Source organism: Salvelinus alpinus, chromosome 4 (assembly GCF_045679555.1).
Source record: "Salvelinus alpinus chromosome 4, SLU_Salpinus.1, whole genome shotgun sequence".
Taxonomy (NCBI): domain Eukaryota; kingdom Metazoa; phylum Chordata; class Actinopteri; order Salmoniformes; family Salmonidae; genus Salvelinus; species Salvelinus alpinus.
Window position 1 is genome coordinate 17,853,570 of NC_092089.1, and position 21,101 is coordinate 17,874,670.

The 21,101-nt window shown below is 45.7% G+C and overlaps 1 protein-coding gene across 2 annotated transcripts in view; it reads left to right on the forward strand.

Annotated features, from left to right (window-relative positions):
* deptor (DEP domain containing MTOR-interacting protein) overlaps window positions 1-21,101 on the forward strand; it is an 81,015-nt gene that overhangs the window by 6,521 nt on the left and 53,393 nt on the right. For both annotated transcript variants that reach the window (XM_071395777.1, XM_071395778.1), the window contains exons 4-6: window positions 2,767-2,945; window positions 5,660-5,783; window positions 14,966-15,147. In XM_071395777.1, coding sequence (XP_071251878.1) covers window positions 2,767-2,945; window positions 5,660-5,783; window positions 14,966-15,147 — 485 coding nt within the window. The remainder of the gene's footprint in view (window positions 1-2,766; window positions 2,946-5,659; window positions 5,784-14,965; window positions 15,148-21,101) is intronic.

Below are 21,101 nucleotides of genomic sequence, written 5' to 3' on the forward strand. Positions count from 1 at the left end.
TCTTCATCCTCCTCAGACCTGTCTACTTAATCCCTCTGTCCGTCCTCCTCAGACCTGTCTACTTAATCCCCTCTGTCCATCCTCCTCAGACCTGTCTACTTAATCCCTCTGTCCATCCTCCTCAGACCTGTCTACTTAATCCCTCTGTCCGTCCTCCTCAGACCTGTCTACTTAATCCCTCTGTCCATCCTCCTCAGACCTGTCTACTTTATCCCTCTGTCCGTCCTCCTCAGACCTGTCTACTTTATCCCTCTGTCCGTCCTCCTCAGACCTGTCTACTTTATCCCTCTGTCCGTCCTCCTCAGACCTGTCCACTTTAGGGCATACAAACAGTATAGGGCATACAAACAGTATACAGTACCAGTCAAAAGTTTGAAAACACCTACTCTTTCAAGGGTTTTTTATTTTTACTATTTTCAAGACATCAAAACTATGAAATAACACACATGGAATCGTGTAGTAATGAAAAAAGTGTTTTATATTTAAGTAGCCACCCTTTGCCTTGATGACAGCTTTGCACACTCTTGGCATTCTCTTAACCAGCTTCACCTGGAATGCTTTTCCAACAGTTTTGAAGGAGTTCCCACAAATGCTGAGCACTTGTTGGCTGCTTTTCCTTCACGCTGCGGTCCAACTCATCCCAAACCATCTCAATTGGGTTGAGGTCGGGTGATTGTGGAGGCCAGGTCATCTGATGCAGCACTCCACCACTCCTTCTTGGTCAAATAGCCCTTACACAGCCTGGAGGTGTGTTGGGTCATTGTCCTGTTGAAAAACAAATGATAGTCCCACTAAGCCCAAACCAGATGGGATGGCGTATCGCTGCAGAATGCTGTGGTAGCCATGCTGGTTAAGTGTGTCTTAAATTCTAAATAAATCAGATGGTGCTTACCTTGTAACACCATAACACCTCCTCCTCCATGCTTCACGGTGGGAAATACACATGCAGAGATCATCCGTTCACCTACTCTGCATCTCATAATGACACAGTGGTTGGAACCAAAGGACAGATTTCCACCGGTCTAATGTCCAGTGTTCGTGTTTCTTGGCCCAAGCAAGTCTCTTCTTATTGGTGTCCTTTAGTAGTGGTTTCTTTGCAGAAATTCAACCATGAAGGCCTGATTCACACAGTCTCCTCTGAACAGTTGATGTGTCTGTTACTTAATAAACTCTGAAGCATTTATTTGGGCTGCAATTTCTGAGGCTGGTAACTCCAATGAACTTATCCTCTGCAACAGAGGTAACTCTGGGTCTACCTTTCCTGTGGCGGTCCTCATGAGAGACAGTTTCATCATAGCGCTTGATGGTTTTTGCGACTGCACTTGAAAAAGCTTTCAAAGTTCTTGAAATTGTCTGACCTCCATGTCTTAAAGTAATGATGGTCTGTCATTTCTCTTTGCTTATTTGAGCTGTTCTTCCCATAATATGGACTTGGTCTTTTACCAAATAGGGCTATCTTCTGTATACCACCCCTACCCTGTCACAACACAACTGATTGGCTCAAACGCAGTAAGAATGAAAGAAACGACACAAATGAACTTTTTAACAAGGCACACCTGTTAATTGAAATGCATTCCAGGTGACTACCTGGAGAGAATGCCTACAGGGTGCAATGCTGTCATCAAGGCAAAGGGTGGCTAATTTGAAGAATATCAAATATATTTAGATTTTTTTTTTGCTTACTATATACTTCCATATGTGTTATTTCATAGTTTTGATGTCTTCACTATTATTCTACAAATGTAGAAAATAGTAAAAATAAAAACCCTGAAATGAGTAGGTGTATCCAAACTTATGACTAGCACTGTACCTACATAAGGAAACCATAACACAATCCTAATTCATCCATAGACATCCTCCTCAGACCTGTCTAACGCAGTACTGACAGATGTCCTACCCGGCTACCACTTTATCTGAGGAGCAAAACCTACTAGGTCACACTGAGGCTTCATAACACATTGATAATCCACACACAGTGCACTCACAAGCAGAATGCTCTGAATATCCTCGTTACAGAACTTCAAATCAACAATTTAACATGAAGGATATAAAACACGTCTAGCTTATTGACTTCAACAAAAGGAAAAATAACAGCCTATACGGTGAGTCAGTCAGTTACACAACAGCATGCTGTCTAACATAACCACAGTTCAGAGGCCACCAATGTGCACCACACTGTTTGTTGTTGTCACTTCCTCTTGGAGACAACCGCCAAGAAACTGCAACATGTGATAGGAATACACAATACAGGTACATGCATGTCCTTCCTGAGAGAACATGGAGTACAGACCAGAGACCTAACAGCTAAAGCTGTGTTATAAGAGACTGTACAGGAGAGAGAGAGGGGGAGGGAGAGGGGGAGAGTGTGTGTGTACATAATATCATATTTGTAATGTCTTTATTCTTTTGGAACTTCTGTGAGTGTAATGTGTATTTCACTTTTGTATGTTATCTATTTCACTTGCTTTGGCAAAGTTAACACATGTTTTCCATGCTTATAAAGCCCCTTGAATTGAGAGAGGGCGAGAGGTATGTCACTAGGCTACATAATTGTGTAGATACAGTTACAACACATGACGGAGAGAGAGAGAAGCTACACTACTGTATGTCAATAGCCTGACGTTGTGTTCCACAGACGATGTAAGAATAGTCTACATTACTAGCTGTAGGCGTTATCTTTTCCTGAACAAGTGTACTGTAGTTACAACACATGACGGAGAGGCTACAGTTTTTCAATAGCCTGACGTTGTGTTGTTCGTTCCACAGGCTGCGTCTCCATGAAGGGAAGGTGGTTAAGGACCGCAGGCATCACCTGAGGACGTATCCCAACTGCTTTGTGGCCAAGGAGCTGATCGACTGGCTGCTGGAGCACAAGGAGGCGTCAGACAGAGACACGGCCATCAGGATCATGCAGAAACTCCTGGATCAGAGCATCATTCATCACGGTAGGGCCTTCTGACATGACCAGCCACGTCTGGGCTGTGTTCATTAGGCGCCAAATGGAAGGAAACGGACTGAAACGGGGAGAGATTTCCTGGACCTGTCCAATAAGAAACACTCATTTTCGTTTTCCATTGCTAACATTGTTTTGTTATGGTGTGCCCTAATTAATACTCCTCTGAGCTTGGGGTTTTCTGGGAACAGCCAGATCCTGCTTCTCTACAGTCTTCAAATAAAATTGTATTCGTCACATGCGCCGAATACAACAGGTATACCTTATAGTAAAATGCTTACTTATGAGCCCCTAACCAACAATGCAGTTTAAAAAAAAAATACGGATAAGAATAAGAAATAAAAGTAACAAGTAATTAAAGAGCAGCAGTAAAATAACAATAACAAACCTGCTTCTCTACAGCCTTCTGACATGACTTCTACAAACCTGCTTCTCTACAGCCTTCTGACATGACTTCTACAAACCTGCTTCTCTACAGCCTTCTGACATGACTTCTACAAACCTGCTTCTCTACAGCCTTCTGACATGACTTCTACAAACCTGCTTCTCTACAGTCTTCTGACATGACTTCTACAAACCTGCTTCTCTACAGCCTTCTGACATGACTTCTACAAACCTGCTTCTCTACAGTCTTCTGACATGACTTCTACAAACCTGCTTCTCTACAGTCTTCTGACATGACTTCTACAAACCTGCTTCTCTACAGCCTTCTGACATGACTTCTACAAACCTGCTTCTCTACAGCCTTCTGACATGACTTCTACAAACCTGCTTCTCTACAGCCTTCTGACATGACTTCTACAAACCTGCTTCTCTACAGCCTTCTGACATGACTTCTACAAACCTGCTTCTCTACAGCCTTCTGACATGACTTCTACAAACCTGTTCTCTACAGCCTTCTGACATGACTTCTACAAACCTGCTTCTCTACAGCCTTCTGACATGACTTCTACAAACCTGCTTCTCTACAGCCTTCTGACATGACTTCTACAAACCTGCTTCTCTACAGCCTTCTGACATGACTTCTATCTGGTTGTCATTCATTAGGGCACTCAACAGAACATGTTTTGCATCAGGTTTTTTGTTTTGTTTTTCTGTATGCAGATAGTCCCTGCCTGTTTCAAACGTTTTTTTGTTGTTTTGTTTAGTACCTAATGTTCTTCCATTTTTAATGTGAAGAGACGAATCCTCTGTCTCTCTCTAGTGCTGTTGGTTGTCTTTCTCTCAGCCTGTTCGGATGTAGCCTAGTACAACAATGTCTTATTGAAGGTTAATATATTAAGACATTGTTGTACTAGGCTACATCTGAGTTTAAAGGGTTATGTTAGCTACTCCGCTTTCTGGAAAGTCATAGGTCATCAGACAGAAGCTACACACTGTGTATCCTTGACAGAAAGCGGAGTAGCTAACATAACACTTTAAACTCAGACCTCACCACTCAAAGAACAGCAAAGTGCTTCATTTGGCAAATTTCGTTCACTTCAGAGGATTGACTGGCGCTGGGCTGTCGAGAAACGTAATGGCATTATTAACTACGAAGCTTTCGGGTAAACTCAGCTCTGTTTAGTGGGGGGGAAGAAGAGGCCATTAGCAGTTAGCTAACTCAGCTCTGTTTAGTGGGGGGGGAAGAAGAGGCCATTAGCAGTTAGCTAACTCAGCTCTGTTTAGTGTGGTGGGAAAGAAGAGGCCATTAGCAGTTAGCTAACTCAGCTCTGTTTAGTGGGCTGTTAGTGTGGGGGGGGGGGGGGAGATGAGGCCATTAGCAGTTAGCTAACTCAGCTCTGTTTAGTGGGCTGTTAGTGTGGGGGGGGGGGAAGAGGCCATTAGCAGTTAGCTAACTCAGCTCTGTTTAGTGGGCTGTTAGTGTGGGTGGGGGAAGAAGAGGCCATTAGCAGTTAGCTAACTCAGCTCTGTTTAGTGGGCTGTTAGTGTGGGGGGGAAAGAAGAGGCCATTAGCAGTTAGCTAACTCAGCTCTGTTTAGTGGGCTGTTAGTGTGGGTGGGGGAAGAAGAGGCCATTAGCAGTTAGCTAACTCAGCTCTGTTTAGTGGGCTGTTAGTGTGGGTGGGGGAAGAAGAGGCCATTAGCAGTTAGCTAACTCAGCTCTGTTTAGTGGGCTGTTAGTGTGGGGGGGAAGAAGAGGCCATTAGCAGTTAGCTAACTCAGCTCTGTTTAGTGGGCTGTTAGTGTGGGGGAAAGAAGAGGCCATTAGCAGTTAGCTAACTCAGCTCTGTTTAGTGGGCTGTTAGTGTGGGTGGGGGAAGAAGAGGCCATTAGCAGTTAGCTAACTCAGCTCTGTTTAGTGGGCTGTTAGTGTGGGGGGAAAGAATAGGCCATTAGCAGTTAGCTAACTCAGCTCTGTTTAGTGGGCTGTTAGTGTGGGGGGGAAGAAGAGGCCATTAGCAGTTAGCTAACTCAGCTCTGTTTAGTGGGCTGTTAGTGTGGGGGGGGGGGAAGAGGCCATTAGCAGTTAGCTAACTCAGCTCTGTTTAGTGGGCTGTTAGTGTGGGGGAAAGAAGAGGCCATTAGCAGTTAGCTAACTCAGCTCTGTTTAGTGGGCTGTTAGTGTGGGGGGGGGGGATGAGGCCATTAGCAGTTAGCTAACTCAGCTCTGTTTAGTGGGCTGTTAGTGTGGGGGGACAAAAATATGACGCAATTATCAGTTCGCCAAATGTAAACAAACATTGTTCCTCTTTTTGTGTTGCAGTTTGTGACGAGCACAAGGAGTTCAAAGACATGAAGCTGTTCTATCGCTTCCGGAAAGATGACGGGACGTTTCCTCTGGACAACGAAGCCAAGGTCTTCATGAGGGGACAACGGATTTATGAAAAGTAGGTTCTCTTTTCAAGTGATAATATATTAGTTTATCAATCATGTTGATGGAGAGAGAAATTATATCCAGAGGAAAAACCAAGTAAAAAGCTTTTACTCATTACAGTGAGTGCTGATTCGTTATATACAATCAATGAAATATGTTCTGAGCAGTATTGTTTTTAGGTGGTAGGCATCCTGTTTGTGTTGTTGTTACCAGTCTAGTACACGGTGTTGTTCAGCAGGCAGGCGAGAGTGGTTAGAGCCTAATAGTTTCCATAGAAACGCCCTCCTCAACCAGATAGATCTCGTTCAGTCAGCTACAGTCAGCTACAGTCAGCTACAGTCATCTCTCTGTCTCTCTGTCTCTCTGTCTCTCTGTCTCTCTCTGTCTCATGAGAAAACAAGTTTTGATCAGTCATGGACATAAAAGTGCTGAAAACAAATATTCTCCCTGTTTAAAAAGATGGAGAACAAGCTATGAAGGATAAATACTGGAGTTTTGGTGCAGCTACAGACAACTAGCTATGAAGGATAAATACTGGAGTTTTGGTGCACAAAAATAATAGTGCGATATTTTCAAAACGATACAATATTTCGTCAAATGAATAATATCACTAAATCAAACCCCAGTCGCCAAGGGGGATGAGTGGTCTGGAGTTGTCTGCATTACTGCTAGACCAGACCCCAGGACATTAGCAGACAGTACATTCTAGCAGCATAGCCCATAGCAACATGCTGTTTGATTTGATATGCAATTTGTAGTTGGACCGTATCAAATGTAATTCATTCAGGATGGTTTCTATGGAATGGACCTTTCCTGCTCTCTGTGTACTGTCAGCAAATATATATATATTTATATCACCTTTATTTAACCAGGTAGGCCAGTTGAGAACAGGTTCTCATTTACAACTGCGACCTGGACAAGATAAAGCAAAGCAGTGCTACACAAACAACAACACAGAGTTTCACATGGAATAAACAAATGTACAGTCAATAACACAATAGAAAAGTCTATATACAATGTGTGCAAATGTAGTAAGGTTAGGGAGGTAAGGCAATAAATAGGCCATAGTGGCGAAATAATTACAATTTAGCAATTAAACACTGGAGTGATAGATGTGCAGATGATGATGTGTAAGTAGAGATACTGGTGTGCAAAGGAACAAAAAGTAAATGCTTTGTTACAATGCGTTAACTGACAACTTAAATACTCCACTCATGACAGAGACCGTTGTTATCCCTGTTGCTCAGAGAAAGTGTTGTAGTTCAGTGTGTTGATTAGTTATGAGTATTACGACAGGTTTGGAAGGCGGTATGTTGAAATTCACCCTCAGGCATCTTGTATTGGCTGCTACTACCGACCTGACTACGCAGTAAGAATGTCTCTCTCTTAGTTTATTCTTTAAGGCTGGTCTCCCTGCCCCCTCTCCTCGGGCTGGCCTCCCTGCCCCCTCTCCTCGGGCTGGCCTCCCTGCCCCCTCTCCTCGGGCTGGCCTCCCTGCCCCCTCTCCTCGGGCTGGCCTCCCTGCCCCCTCTCCTCGGGCTGGCCTCCCTGCCCCCTCTCCTCAGGCTGGCCTCCCTGCCCCCTCTCCTCAGGCTGGCCTCCCTGCCCCCTCCTCAGGCTGGCCTCCCTGCCCCCTCCTCAGGCTGGCCTCCCTGCCCCCTCTCCTCAGGCTGGCCTCCCTGCCCCCTCTCCTCAGGCTGGTCTCCCTGCCCCTCTCCTCGGGCTGGCCTCCCTGCCCCCTCTCCTCAGGCTGGCCTCCCTGCCCCCTCTCCTCAGGCTGGCCTCCCTGCCCCCTCTCTTCAGGCTGGCCTCCCTGCCCCCTCTCCTCGGGATGGCCTCCCTGCCCCCTCTCCTCGGGCTGGCCTCCCTGCCCCCTCTCCTCGGGCTGGCCTCCCTGCCCCCTCTCTTCGGGCTGGCCTCCCTGCCCCCTCTCTTCGGGCTGGCCTCCCTGCCCCCTCTCTTCGGGCTGGCCTCCCTGCCCCCTCTCTTCGGGCTGGCCTCCCTGCCCCCTCTCTTCGGGCTGGCCTCCCTGCCCCCTCTCTTCGGGCTGGCCTCCCTGCCCCCTCTCTTCGGGCTGGCCTCCCTGCCCCCTCTCTTCGGGCTGGCCTCCCTGCCCCCTCTCTTCGGGCTGGCCTCCCTGCCCCCTCTCTTCGGGCTGGCCTCCCTGCCCCCTCTCTTCGGGCTGGCCTCCCTGCCCCCTCTCCTCGGGCTGGCCTCCCTGCCCCCTCTCCTCGGGCTGGCCTCCCTGCCCCCTCTCCTCGGGCTGGCCTCCCTGCCCCCTCTCCTCGGGCTGGCCTCCCTGCCCCCTCTCCTCGGGCTGGCCTCCCTGCCCCCTCTCTTCGGGCTGGCCTCCCTGCCCCCTCTCTTCGGGCTGGCCTCCCCGCCCCCTCTCTTCGGGCTGGCCTCCCCGCCCCCTCTCTTCGGGCTGGCCTCCCCGCCCCCTCTCCTCGGGCTGGCCTCCCCGCCCCCTCTCCTCGGGCTGGCCTCCCCGCCCCCTCTCCTCGGGCTGGCCTCCCCGCCCCCTCTCCTCGGGCTGGCCTCCCCGCCCCCTCTCCTCGGGCTGGCCTCCCCGCCCCCTCTCCTCGGGCTGGCCTCCCCGCCCCCTCTCCTCGGGCTGGCCTCCCTGCCCCCTCTCTTCGGGCTGGCCTCCCTGCCCCCTCTCTTCGGGCTGGCCTCCCTGCCCCCTCTCCTCGGGCTGGTGCTGTGTTTTCATTACATTCTCAATTCAGATTGAGTTTCACTAGGACATCATGATGTCCACCATTATGTTGTAAATTACACTTGTTATTGCAGTTTTACACACCTGCAGAATGTAGGTCTAGTGCCTCTCTAGTTCAGTAATACGGTCTGACTGTGTTGTAGCTCTCTGCCAGCTCCACAGAAACCTTCTTTGTGCCAGCTCCGGCTCCAGCTCCTGCTCCTGCTCCAGCTCCAGCCCCTGTGGTGGTTGAGCCATCCTCCCCCTGAGCTGTGTGTGTGTGGCGTAACAGGAAGACAGGCAGGGCCAGTGTTAGGGTGTATTTATGTAGTCACCATGGTAGAGGGACACACAGCCTGGTTTAGTGGAAGTATGCAGGCTACACCTCAGTCTTCACACTCACCAGACTAGAGACTGGGGCCGCGACTCAAACAAGCACAGCTACAAACAAACTACCTGTGAAATGTGTGTCCTGGAATCCCAGCCTAAGTTCCCGGAATCCCAGCCCAAGTTCCCAGTACAGGAAGAGCTGTTGTATTGTTGTTGTGCCCAGTCTGGAAACAACGGGATAAGTCAACGGGGATAACCTCAAGGGGATATTTAACCACCTTGTTTGACTGACTGTTGTCTTCCTGACTGAACAACCAGGGTGAAGATAAACTTTACTTCCTGGTTGCCTGGTAAATGGGCCTATAGTGTTTAGAGGGTGGTGAACGAACACTTTGGAGAATCAACAAAGCAAACCTTTCCTTCTCAACAACAAGCAGGGTGGTCTCAGCCCTTAACCCAGGACTGTGTCCTTCCTCCTGCACAAGCAGTTTAATGTTTCCACTTGTCTCATTTGAAGGAGTTGTAAAGTCTACAGTGGTGATTACACGTTGGGAAGTCTACAGTGGTAATTACACGTTGGGAAGTCTACAGTGCACAGTGGTAATTAAACGTAAAGTCTACAGTGTATATTAAACGCTGGGAAGTCTACAGTGGTAATTAAACGTTGGGAAGTCTACAGTGGTAATTACACGTTGGGAAGTCTACAGTGGTGATTACACGTTGGGAAGTCTACAGTGGTGATTAAACGTTGGGAAGTCTACAGTGGTGATTAAACGTTGGGAAGTCTACAGTGGTGATTAAACATTGGGAAGTCTACAGTGGTGATTACACATTGGGAAGTCTACAGTGGTGATTACACATTGGGAAGTCTACAGTGGTGATTACACATTGTGAAGTCTACAGTGGTGATTAAACGTTGGGAAGTCTACAGTGGTGATTAAACGTTGGGAAGTCTACAGTGGTGATTAAACGTTGGGAAGTCTACAGTGGTGATTAAACGTCGGGAAGTCTACAGTGGTGATTAAACGTCGGGAAGTCTACAGTGGTGATTAAACGTTGGGAAGTCTACAGTGGTGATTAAACGTTGGGAAGTCTACAGTGTATATCTAACAGTGGACAGCGAGCAGGGCTCCTGTCCCAGGGTAGTACAGTCGACAGTGTATATTTAACGTTGGGAAGTCTACAGTGTATATTTAACAGTGTACAGCGAGCAGGGCTCCTGTCACAGGGTGGTACAGTGGTAATTAAACGTTGGGAAGTCTACAGTGTATATTTAACAGTGTACAGAGAGCAGTGCTCCTGTCCCAGGGTAGTACAGTCTACAGTGTATATTTAACAGTGTACAGCGAGCAGGGCTCCTGTCCCAGGGTAGTGGTGATTACGTTGGGAAGTCTACAGTGTATATTTAACAGTGTACAGCGAGCAGGGTTCCTGTCCCAGGGTAGTACAGTCTACAGTGGTGATTAAACGTTGGGAAGTCTACAGTGTATATTTAACAGTGTACAGCGAGCAGGGCTCCTGTCCCAGGGTAGTACAGTCTACAGTGTATATTTAACAGTGTACAGCGAGCAGGGCTCCTGTCCCAGGGTAATACAGTATCCATGTATCCTGTTATGGGTTGACTCATGGCTGTCACTGTCTAACTGCCCGCTTGGGATGAATAAAGTTTATTGAACAGAACAGAATGGAGTTGAATGTGGACAGGCTTTTCTGTGGACCATTCAGTAGTGTAATCCTGCTGGGCCTGATTTTGTTTTATATCTTGATACCAGCCGGGTCAAACGCTGCAAACTTCTATTTACTGTTCTGTTGATAAGAAAAACAAATAATTGTTTTTGAAGGATGGAGCTCAGACCGTGGCGTGATTCAGACTCGTGTTTTCCCTTTAATATATACGGCACACTTTTTGTTTTCCATTCTCCATTCTAAGTCGATAATGATTTATAAATTCTGCGTTACTGATTCTTAGAAATAACTTGGCTATAGTCTGTCTTTGTGAATTATTATCATAAAATCAAAGATGAACAACAGCGTTCATTTCAACAATAGGTTTGAAACTTCTTACAAACGTAGTCCAAGAAATCATAAAGAAACATTGCAAAGGTTTTTAATACAAACTAACGCTATTATGAATCCTCCCACCCACTGCTGATCTGCAGTGATTGGACCAGAGCCAGTTGGGCTAGCAGGGCTAAAGCTGACAGTCTGACCGTCACAGGAGACAGTGTTGGCACCCTAAACGGCACCCTATCCCCTACACCCTATCCCCTACACAGTGCACTACTTCTGACCAGAGCTCTAAGGGCACTAGATAGGAATACACCGAGTGGACAAAACATTAGGAACACCTGCTCTTTCCATGACAGACTGACCAGGTGAAAGATATGATCCCTTATTGATGTCATCTTCATAAATCCACTTCAATCAGTGTAGATGAAGGGGAGGAGACGGGTTAAAGAAGGAGTTTTAAGATAATTGAGACATGGATTGTGTGTGTCGTTGAGGGGCGGCAGGTAGTCTAGTGGTTAGAGCGTTAGACTAGTAACCGAAAGGTTGCAAGATCGCATCCCCGAGCTGACAAGGTAAAAATCTGTTGTTCTGCCCCTGAACAAGGCAGTTAACCCACTGTTCCTAGGCCGTCATTGAAAATAAGAATTTGTTCTTAACTGACTTGCCTCGTTAAATAACGGTAAAATGAGGGTGAATGGTTAAGACAGATGTGGATTCACGCTGCGTTCTGAAAGGTACACTATTACTTACCTTGGTCTAAAGTAGTGCACTATATAGGGAATAGGGCTCTGGTCTAAAGTAGTGCACTATATAGGGAATAGGGCTCCATTTGGGATGTGTCCTGGGTGTGTGGGTCAGATGTCGGCTTGTTGATCTTCCACACGTCAAGCTTCCAGACTAACGTGAGGTTAATGGATGGGTTAGTTGACTCAGTGATAAGGCGGTGAAACTTCAAACAGTCACACGTCATTTGCATTCTATGGAAAGAGGAATTAAGTTGTAAAGAAAGAATCGGTGCCCCGCCTTGGAGAAAACACCCCTCTATACTGTAGCCACACCATGATGACGTGGTCTGCCTTTGTCTCAATACAAGCAGTAACATGTACATTATAGTTTTCACTGCGTTGTTCATATATATATATATATATATTCCCATCATAGATCCACCTGTTTCCACACGGGTCTGATATTTACTGTGTGTGTGTGTGTACCAAACATGGCACGTGTATTCTCTGTCTGTTGGGATTCCACCCTTGTCGTCTTGGGATATTTATCTTGTACCAGGATCACTCAGTAGGAGGGTGCTGTGGTTAACTGACATCTATATTGTACCAGGATCACTCAGTAGGAGGCTGCTGTGGTTAACGGACATCTTGTACCAGGATCACTCAGTAGGAGGCTGCTGTGGTTAACTGACATCCATCTTGTACCAGGATCACTCAGTAGGAGGGTGCTGTGGTTAACTGACATCTTGTACCAGGATCACTCAATAGGAGACTGCTGTGGTTAACTGACATCTATCTTGTACCAGGATCACTCAGTAGGAGACTGCTGTGGTTAACTGACATCTTGTACCAGGATCACTCAGTAGGAGGGTGCTGTGGTTAACTGACATCTATATTGTACCAGGATCACTCAGTAGGAGGCTGCTGTGGTTAACTGACATCCATCTTGTACCAGGATCACTCAGTAGGAGGCTGCTGTGGTTAACTGACATCTATCTTGTACCAGGATCACTCAGTAGGAGGCTGCTGTGGTTAACTGACATCTTGTACCAGGATCACTCAGTAGGAGACTGCTGTGGTTAACTGACATCTATATTGTACCAGGATCACTCAGTAGGAGGCTGCTGTGGTTAACTGACATCTTGTACCAGGATCACTCAGTAGGAGGCTGCTGTGGTTAACTGACATCTTGTACCAGGATCACTCAGTAGGAGACTGCTGTGGTTAACTGACATCTTGTACCAGGATCACTCAGTAGGGGACTGCTGTGGTTAACTGACATCTTGTACCAGGATCACTCAGTAGGAGACTGCTGTGGTTAACTGACAAACATCTTGTACCAGGATCACTCAGTAGGAGACTGCTGTGGTTAACTGAACTGGTTGACCTGAAGTCCTAGTGCTCTTCCTGGAAGTTCAGCTTTATAAATAGTACAGGGGTGGCCAAGCTGCCCTCCTCCTGGGGACATGGGAAATACCCATCAGCAAGGTTTTCATTCCAGCCCTACGCTAACACACCTGGTTTTACTTCATCATTCATTAGCTAAATCAGGTGTGTGATTGGTCGGAGCAAAAGCCTGCACAGATAACTATTTAGATAGAAGTTGATGGGGAAAAGTCTGTTATTGTGTTGAATCAGGATGGAAAACGACAACAACGAACAATGTACACCTGATTTACACATCGTATAAAGTAGTCTGTATAAAAACACAATGTACACCTGATTTACACATCGTATAAAGTAGTCTGTATAAAAACACAATGTACACCTGATTTACACATCGTATAAAGTAGTCTGTATAAAACAACGTACAGATTTACACATCGTATACAGTAGTCTGTATCTAAATCTGATTTACACATCGTATACAGTAGTCTGTATTAAATCTGATTTACACATCGTATACAGTAGTCTGTATAAAACAACGTAGACCTGATTTACACATCGTATAAAGTAGTCTGTATCTAAATCTGATTTACACATCGTATAAAGTAGTCTGTATAAAACAACGTAGACCTGAATTACACATCGTATAAAGTAGTCTGTATTAAATCTGATTTACACATCGTATAAAGTAGTCTGTATCTAAATCTGATTTACACATCGTATACAGTAGTCTGTATCTAAATCTGATTTACACATCGTATACAGTAGTCTGTATCTAAATCTGATTTACACATCGTATACAGTAGTCTGTATCTAAATCTGATTTACACATCGTATACAGTAATCTGTATCTAAATCTGATTTACACATCGTATACAGTAGTCTGTATTAAATCTGATTTACACATCGTATACAGTAGTCTGTATTAAATCTGATTTACACATCGTATACAGTAGTCTGTATTAAATCTGATTTACATATCGTATACAGTAGTCTGTATCTAAATCTGATTTACACATCGTATACAGTAGTCTAAATCTGATTTACACATCGTATACAGTAGTCTGTATATAACACCTGATTTACACATCGTATACAGTAGTCTGTATATAACACCTGATTTACACATCGTATACAGTAGTCTGTATAAAACAACGTAGATCTGATTTACACATCGTATAAAGTAGTCTGTATAAAACAACGTAGACCTGATTTATACAGCGTATAAAGTAGTCTGTATAAAACAACAACGTAGACCTGATTTACACACATCGTATAAAGTAGTCTGTATTAAATCTGATTTACACATCGTATACAGTAGTCTGTATTAAATCTGATATACACATCGTATAAAACAACGTAGACCTGATTTACACATCATATACAGTAGTCTGTATCTAAATCTGATTTACACATCGTATACGGTAGACTGTATTAAATCTGATTTACACATCGTATACGGTAGTCTGTATCTAAATCTGATTTACACATCGTATACGGTAGACTGTATTAAATCTGATTTACACATCGTATACGGTAGACTGTATTAAATCTGATTTACACATCGTATACGGTAGTCTGTATTAAATCTGATTTACACATCGTATACGGTAGTCTGTATTAAATCTGATTTACACATCGTATACGGTAGTCTGTATTAAATCTGATTTACACATCGTATACGGTAGTCTGTATTAAATCTGATTTACACATCGTATACGGTAGTCTGTATTAAATCTGATTTACACATCGTATACGGTAGTCTGTATTAAATCTGATTTACACATCGTATACGGTAGTCTGTATTAAATCTGATTTACACATCGTATACGGTAGTCTGTATTAAATCTGATTTACACATCGTATACGGTAGTCTGTATTAAATCTGATTTACGCATCGTATACGGTAGTCTGTATCTAAATCTGATTTACGCATCGTATACGGTAGTCTGTATTAAATCTGATTTACGCATCGTATACGGTAGTCTGTATCTAAATCTGATTTACACATCGTATACAGTAGTCTGTATTAAATCTTCTCAACAGGCTAATGATGAACACAGAGACGTCCATCCTAGCGACTCGGGAAGAAGAGGGTGAGACGTTTGAACGGACGCTGGTGGCCTCCGAGCTTGTTGATTGGCTGCTGGCGGAGGGAGAGATGGCGACCCGAGAGGAGGCGGAGCATCTTGGACGGAGGCTTCTGGAACACGGGATCATGCAGCACGGTGAGTGGAAGGAGCGTTTTCATCTGTCCTATTTTTTATTTTGTTGAGACATCCCAACTAACATAAGGTCACGGTCAGTACCCCAACTAACATAAGGTCACGGTCAGTATCCCAACTAACATAAGGTCACGGTCAGTACCCCAACTAACAAAAGGTCACGGTCAGTACCCCAACTAACATAAGGTCACGGTCAGTACCCCAACTAACATAAGGTCACGGTCAGTACCCCATCTAACATAAGGTCACGGTCAGTACCCCAACTAACATAAGGTCACGGTCAGTACCCCAACTAACATAAGGTCACGGTCAGTACCCCAACTAACATAAGGTCACGGTCAGTACCCCAACTAACATAAGGTCACGGTCAGTACCCCAACTAACATAAGGTCACGGTCAGTATTCCAACTAACAAAAGGTCACGGTCAGTACCCCAACTAACAAAAGGTCACGGTCAGTATCCCAACTAACAAAAGGTCACGGTCAGTACCCCAACTAACATAAGGTCACGGTCAGTACCCCAACTAACATAAGGTCACGGTCAGTATTCCAACTAACAAAAGGTCACGGTCAGTACCCCAACTAACAAAAGGTCACGGTCAGTACCCCAACTAACATAAGGTCACGGTCAGTACCCCAACTAACATAAGGTCACGGTCAGTATCCCAACTAACATAAGGTCACGGTCAGTACCCCAACTAACAAAAGGTCACGGTCAGTACCCCAACTAACATAAGGTCACGGTCAGTACCCCAACTAACATAAGGTCACGGTCAGTACCCCAACTAACATAAGGTCACGGTCAGTACCCCAACTAACATAAGGTCACGGTCAGTACCCCAACTAACATAAGGTCACGGTCAGTACCCCAACTAACATAAGGTCACGGTCAGTACCCCAACTAACATAAGGTCACGGTCAGTACCCCAACTAACATAAGGTCACGGTCAGTATTCCAACTAACAAAAGGTCACGGTCAGTACCCCAACTAACAAAAGGTCACGGTCAGTATCCCAACTAACAAAAGGTCACGGTCAGTACCCCAACTAACATAAGGTCACGGTCAGTACCCCAACTAACATAAGGTCACGGTCAGTATTCCAACTAACAAAAGGTCACGGTCAGTACCCCAACTAACATAAGGTCACGGTCAGTATCCCAACTAACATAAGGTCACGGTCAGTACCCCAACTAACATAAGGTCACGGTCAGTATCCCAACTAACAAAAGGTCACGGTCAGTATCCCAACTAACATAAGGTCACGGTCAGTACCCCAACTAACATAAGGTCACGGTCAGTACCCCAACTAACATAAGGTCACGGTCAGTATCCCAACTAACATAAGGTCACGGTCAGTACCCCAACTAACAAAAGGTCACGGTCAGTACCCCAACTAACATAAGGTCACGGTCAGTACCCCAACTAACATAAGGTCACGGTCAGTACCCCATCTAACATAAGGTCACGGTCAGTACCCCAACTAACATAAGGTCACGGTCAGTACCCCAACTAACATAAGGTCACGGTCAGTACCCCAACTAACATAAGGTCACGGTCAGTACCCCAACTAACAAAAGGTCACGGTCAGTACCCCAACTAACATAAGGTCACGGTCAGTACCCCAACTAACAAAAGGTCACGGTCAGTACCCCAACTAACATAAGGTCACGGTCAGTACCCCAACTAACATAAGGTCACGGTCAGTACCCCATCTAACATAAGGTCACGGTCAGTACCCCAACTAACAAAAGGTCACGGTCAGTACCCCAACTAACATAAGGTCACGGTCAGTACCCCAACTAACATAAGGTCACGGTCAGTATCCCAACTAACATAAGGTCACGGTCAGTACCCCAACTAACAAAAGGTCACGGTCAGTACCCCAACTAACATAAGGTCACGGTCAGTACCCCAACTAACATAAGGTCACGGTCAGTACCCCATCTAACATAAGGTCACGGTCAGTACCCCAACTAACATAAGGTCACGGTCAGTACCCCAACTAACATAAGGTCACGGTCAGTACCCCAACTAACATAAGGTCACGGTCAGTACCCCAACTAACACAAGGTCACGGTCAGTACCCCAACTAACATAAGGTCACGGTCAGTATTCCAACTAACAAAAGGTCACGGTCAGTACCCCAACTAACAAAAGGTCACGGTCAGTATCCCAACTAACACAAGGTCACGGTCAGTACCCCAACTAACATAAGGTCACGGTCAGTACCCCAACTAACATAAGGTCACGGTCAGTATTCCAACTAACAAAAGGTCACGGTCAGTACCCCAACTAACATAAGGTCACGGTCAGTATCCCAACTAACATAAGGTCACGGTCAGTACCCCAACTAACATAAGGTCACGGTCAGTATCCCAACTAACAAAAGGTCACGGTCAGTATCCCAACTAACATAAGGTCACGGTCAGTACCCCAACTAACATAAGGTCACGGTCAGTACCCCAACTAACATAAGGTCACGGTCAGTATCCCAACTAACATAAGGTCACGGTCAGTATCCCAACTAACATAAGGTCACGGTCAGTATCCCAACTAACATAAGGTCACGGTCAGTACCCCAACTAACATAAGGTCACGGTCAGTACCCCAACTAACATAAGGTCACGGTCAGTACCCCAACTAACATAAGGTCACGGTCAGTACCCCAACTAACATAAGGTCACGGTCAGTACCCCAACTAACATAAGGTCACGGTCAGTACCCCAACTAACATAAGGTCACGGTCAGTATCCCAACTGTCACACTGATGAAATGACATATCTCTGAGTCCTGAGTAAGTTTAGTCCTGCAGTTTGGGAACCACTTCCCTCAGCAAATGTAATTATAGACCATTTTTACTGAAGCAGTTATGAAAGATGAATCTTTAGCTCATGCAGTACTTCTACTAGTCTACTATTTATCCCTACCTGGTATTTACTGAGGATTTACATGGTAATATGGTAATAATATGGTCAAATGGTAATTACACAATAATTACCTATCGTGGTAATAACATTTTACGCTGTTGTCAGTTGCTTCTTTAATTCTATGGCGCTGTAATTTCTAAGTTGACTTTGTTAGGTGAAAGAGGAGACTTGGGAGTGTTGATGTTAACACATGGTGGGCAGTCACATTGGGTCCTTCCCTTCCAAAGGGAATGCTGTACGGATCCTATTTTAGTCAGGGAACACGTTGTCTCTGATCAACGGCATACTGGTATCATCATCACCCACTTGGATTGGATCTGTCCTGTTTTTTCACACACACACACACACACACACACACACACACACACACACGCGTTTATTTTACTATTCTTGTTGGGACCAAACAATTGATTTCCATTCAAAATTGTATTTTTGATAACCTTAACCCTTTAATTCTTAACCCTAATTGTAAACTTAACCCCCTAAGCCTAAAATGTCCACACTTGTCCAAATTTTCCTTGTTTTACCATCCGGTCCCCACAAGGATGGTAAAACCAAACAACAAACAACACACACACACACATACACACGTTTTGAAAGTTTAGCAGAGACTTCTACTTGGCTCCCAGTATTTCAGATTCACAGAATATTGAGTTAACGTTGGATATGTTTTTATCGCACAACAAAGTTTCATAAAAAAACCACGTCACATTTATCTGTGAGAAACGCGTGCTTCCTGCCCCATGATCCTCAAATGACAGGCACAGGGCTCTGGTCAAAACCAGTATAGGGAATAGGATGCCATTTTATTATGTGCCCTAGTCTGGCTCACATGACTGGCTGAAAGGACTTGTGTTGTCACGGTGACATGACTGAGTGTCTGGTCACAGTAGATCATTATGGGATGTTAGTCTCTCTCTCTTTCGTCAGAGGTCAGCTGTGGTCTGTTGGCCAAGGTCAGGACTGGGGAGGAACACAGTAAAAGGTTTCTCTTATCAGGCCTGGTGGAATTCCTCTCTGTATAGTAACAGGACAGTCATTGGAATTAGTCTAGTAGAACACTGAAGAGGTGAATCACATCTCCAATTGGCCCTTCGCTCCACTAGGAGCTAAAAGCAGGAAGTCACACCAGTTACTCATGTACAGGGCATGGCCACCTGCATGGCTACAGAGTGACTGTCCTGAGTCTTCTGACAGTAATGTTCCTGTACTACTGCAGCTTAGGACAGGTTTTACAGCTGAGTTGTGCTGAGAGGTGGTTCCACTACGGGGGCTGAACCCCTGATCAGAGACAGATGGACGTCATGCCTCTGGGCTCTGGCCAGGGTGTTCCCGACAGAGAGCAGCTGCTCACCTCTGGACAACGGTGTGTGTGAACCGACCTATATTCACATACAACACACACACACACACACACACACACACACACACACACACACACACACACACACACACACACACACACACACACACACACACACACACACACACAATCATCGACCCAGACACACACACACACACAATCATCGACCCAGACACACACACACACACACACACACAATCATCGACCCAGACACACACACACACACACACATACAGCACACACAATCATCGACCCAGATACACACACCCACGCAGTGTATCTGGGTGGCATGTATTGCACACATGCGCGGCATACCAATGTCACGTGCACACCCACTAGACGCTCTCTGTCCTACACTCTGTCCTGCTCTCTGTGTCCTGCTCTCTGTGTCCTGCTCTCTGTGTCCTGCTCTCTGTGTCCTGCTCTCTGTGTCCTGCTCTCTGTGTCCTGCTCTCTGTGTCCTGCACTCTCTGTCCTGCACTCTCTGTCCTGCACTCTCTGTCCTGCTCTCTCTGTCCTCTACACAGGCTGCTGCTGCTGGGCTTCCTCTGTGTGACAGAGACAGACTAAAACACAGCAGGGAGTAGAGCTGTTACTGAGCCAGTCAACCTCCTCTTTCTACAGGATCACCTCTCTATTACTGAGCCAGTCAACCTCCTCTTTCTACAGGATCACCTGTCTCTATTACTGAACCAGTCAACCTCCTCTTTCTACAGGATCACCTGTCTCTATTACTGAGCCAGTCAACCTCCTCTTTCTACAGGATCACCTGTCTCTATTACTGAGCCAGTCAACCTCCTCTTTCTACAGGATCACCTGTCTCTATTACTGAACCAGTCAACCTCCTCTTTCTACAGGATCACCTGTCTCTATTACTGAACCAGTCAACCTCCTCTTTCTACAGGATCACCTGTCTCTATTACTGAACCAGTCAACCTCCTCTTTCTACAGGATCACCTGTCTCTATTACTGAACCAGTCAACCTCCTCTTTCTACAGGATCACCTGTCTCTATTACTGAACCAGTCAACCTCCTCTTTCTACAGGATCACCTGTCTCTATTACTGAACCAGTCAACCTCCTCTTTCTACATGATCACCTGTCTCTATTACTGAACCAGTCAACCTCCTCTTTCTGCAGGATCACCTGTCTCTATTACTGAACCAGTCAACCTCCTCTTTCTACAGGATCACCTGTCTCTATTACTGAACCAGTCAACCTCCTCTTTCTACAGGATCACCTGTCTCTATTACTGAGCCAGTCAACCTCCTCTTTCTACAGGATCACCTGTCTCTATTACTGAACCAGTCAACCTCCTCTTTCTACAGGATCACCTGTCTCTATTACTGAACCAGTCAACCTCCTCTTTCTACAGGATCACCTGTCTCTATTACTGAACCAGTCAACCTCCTCTTTCTGCAGGATCACCTGTCTCTATTACTGAACCAGTCAGCCTCCTCTTTCTACAGGATCACCTGTCTCTATTACTGAGCCAGTCAACCTCCTCTTTCTACAGGATCACCTGTCTCTATTACTGAACCAGTCAACCTCCTCTTTCTACAGGATCACCTGTCTATTACTGAGCCAGTCAACCTCCTCTTTCTGCAGGATCACCTGTCTCTATTACTGAACCAGTCAACCTCCTCTTTCTACAGGATCACCTGTCT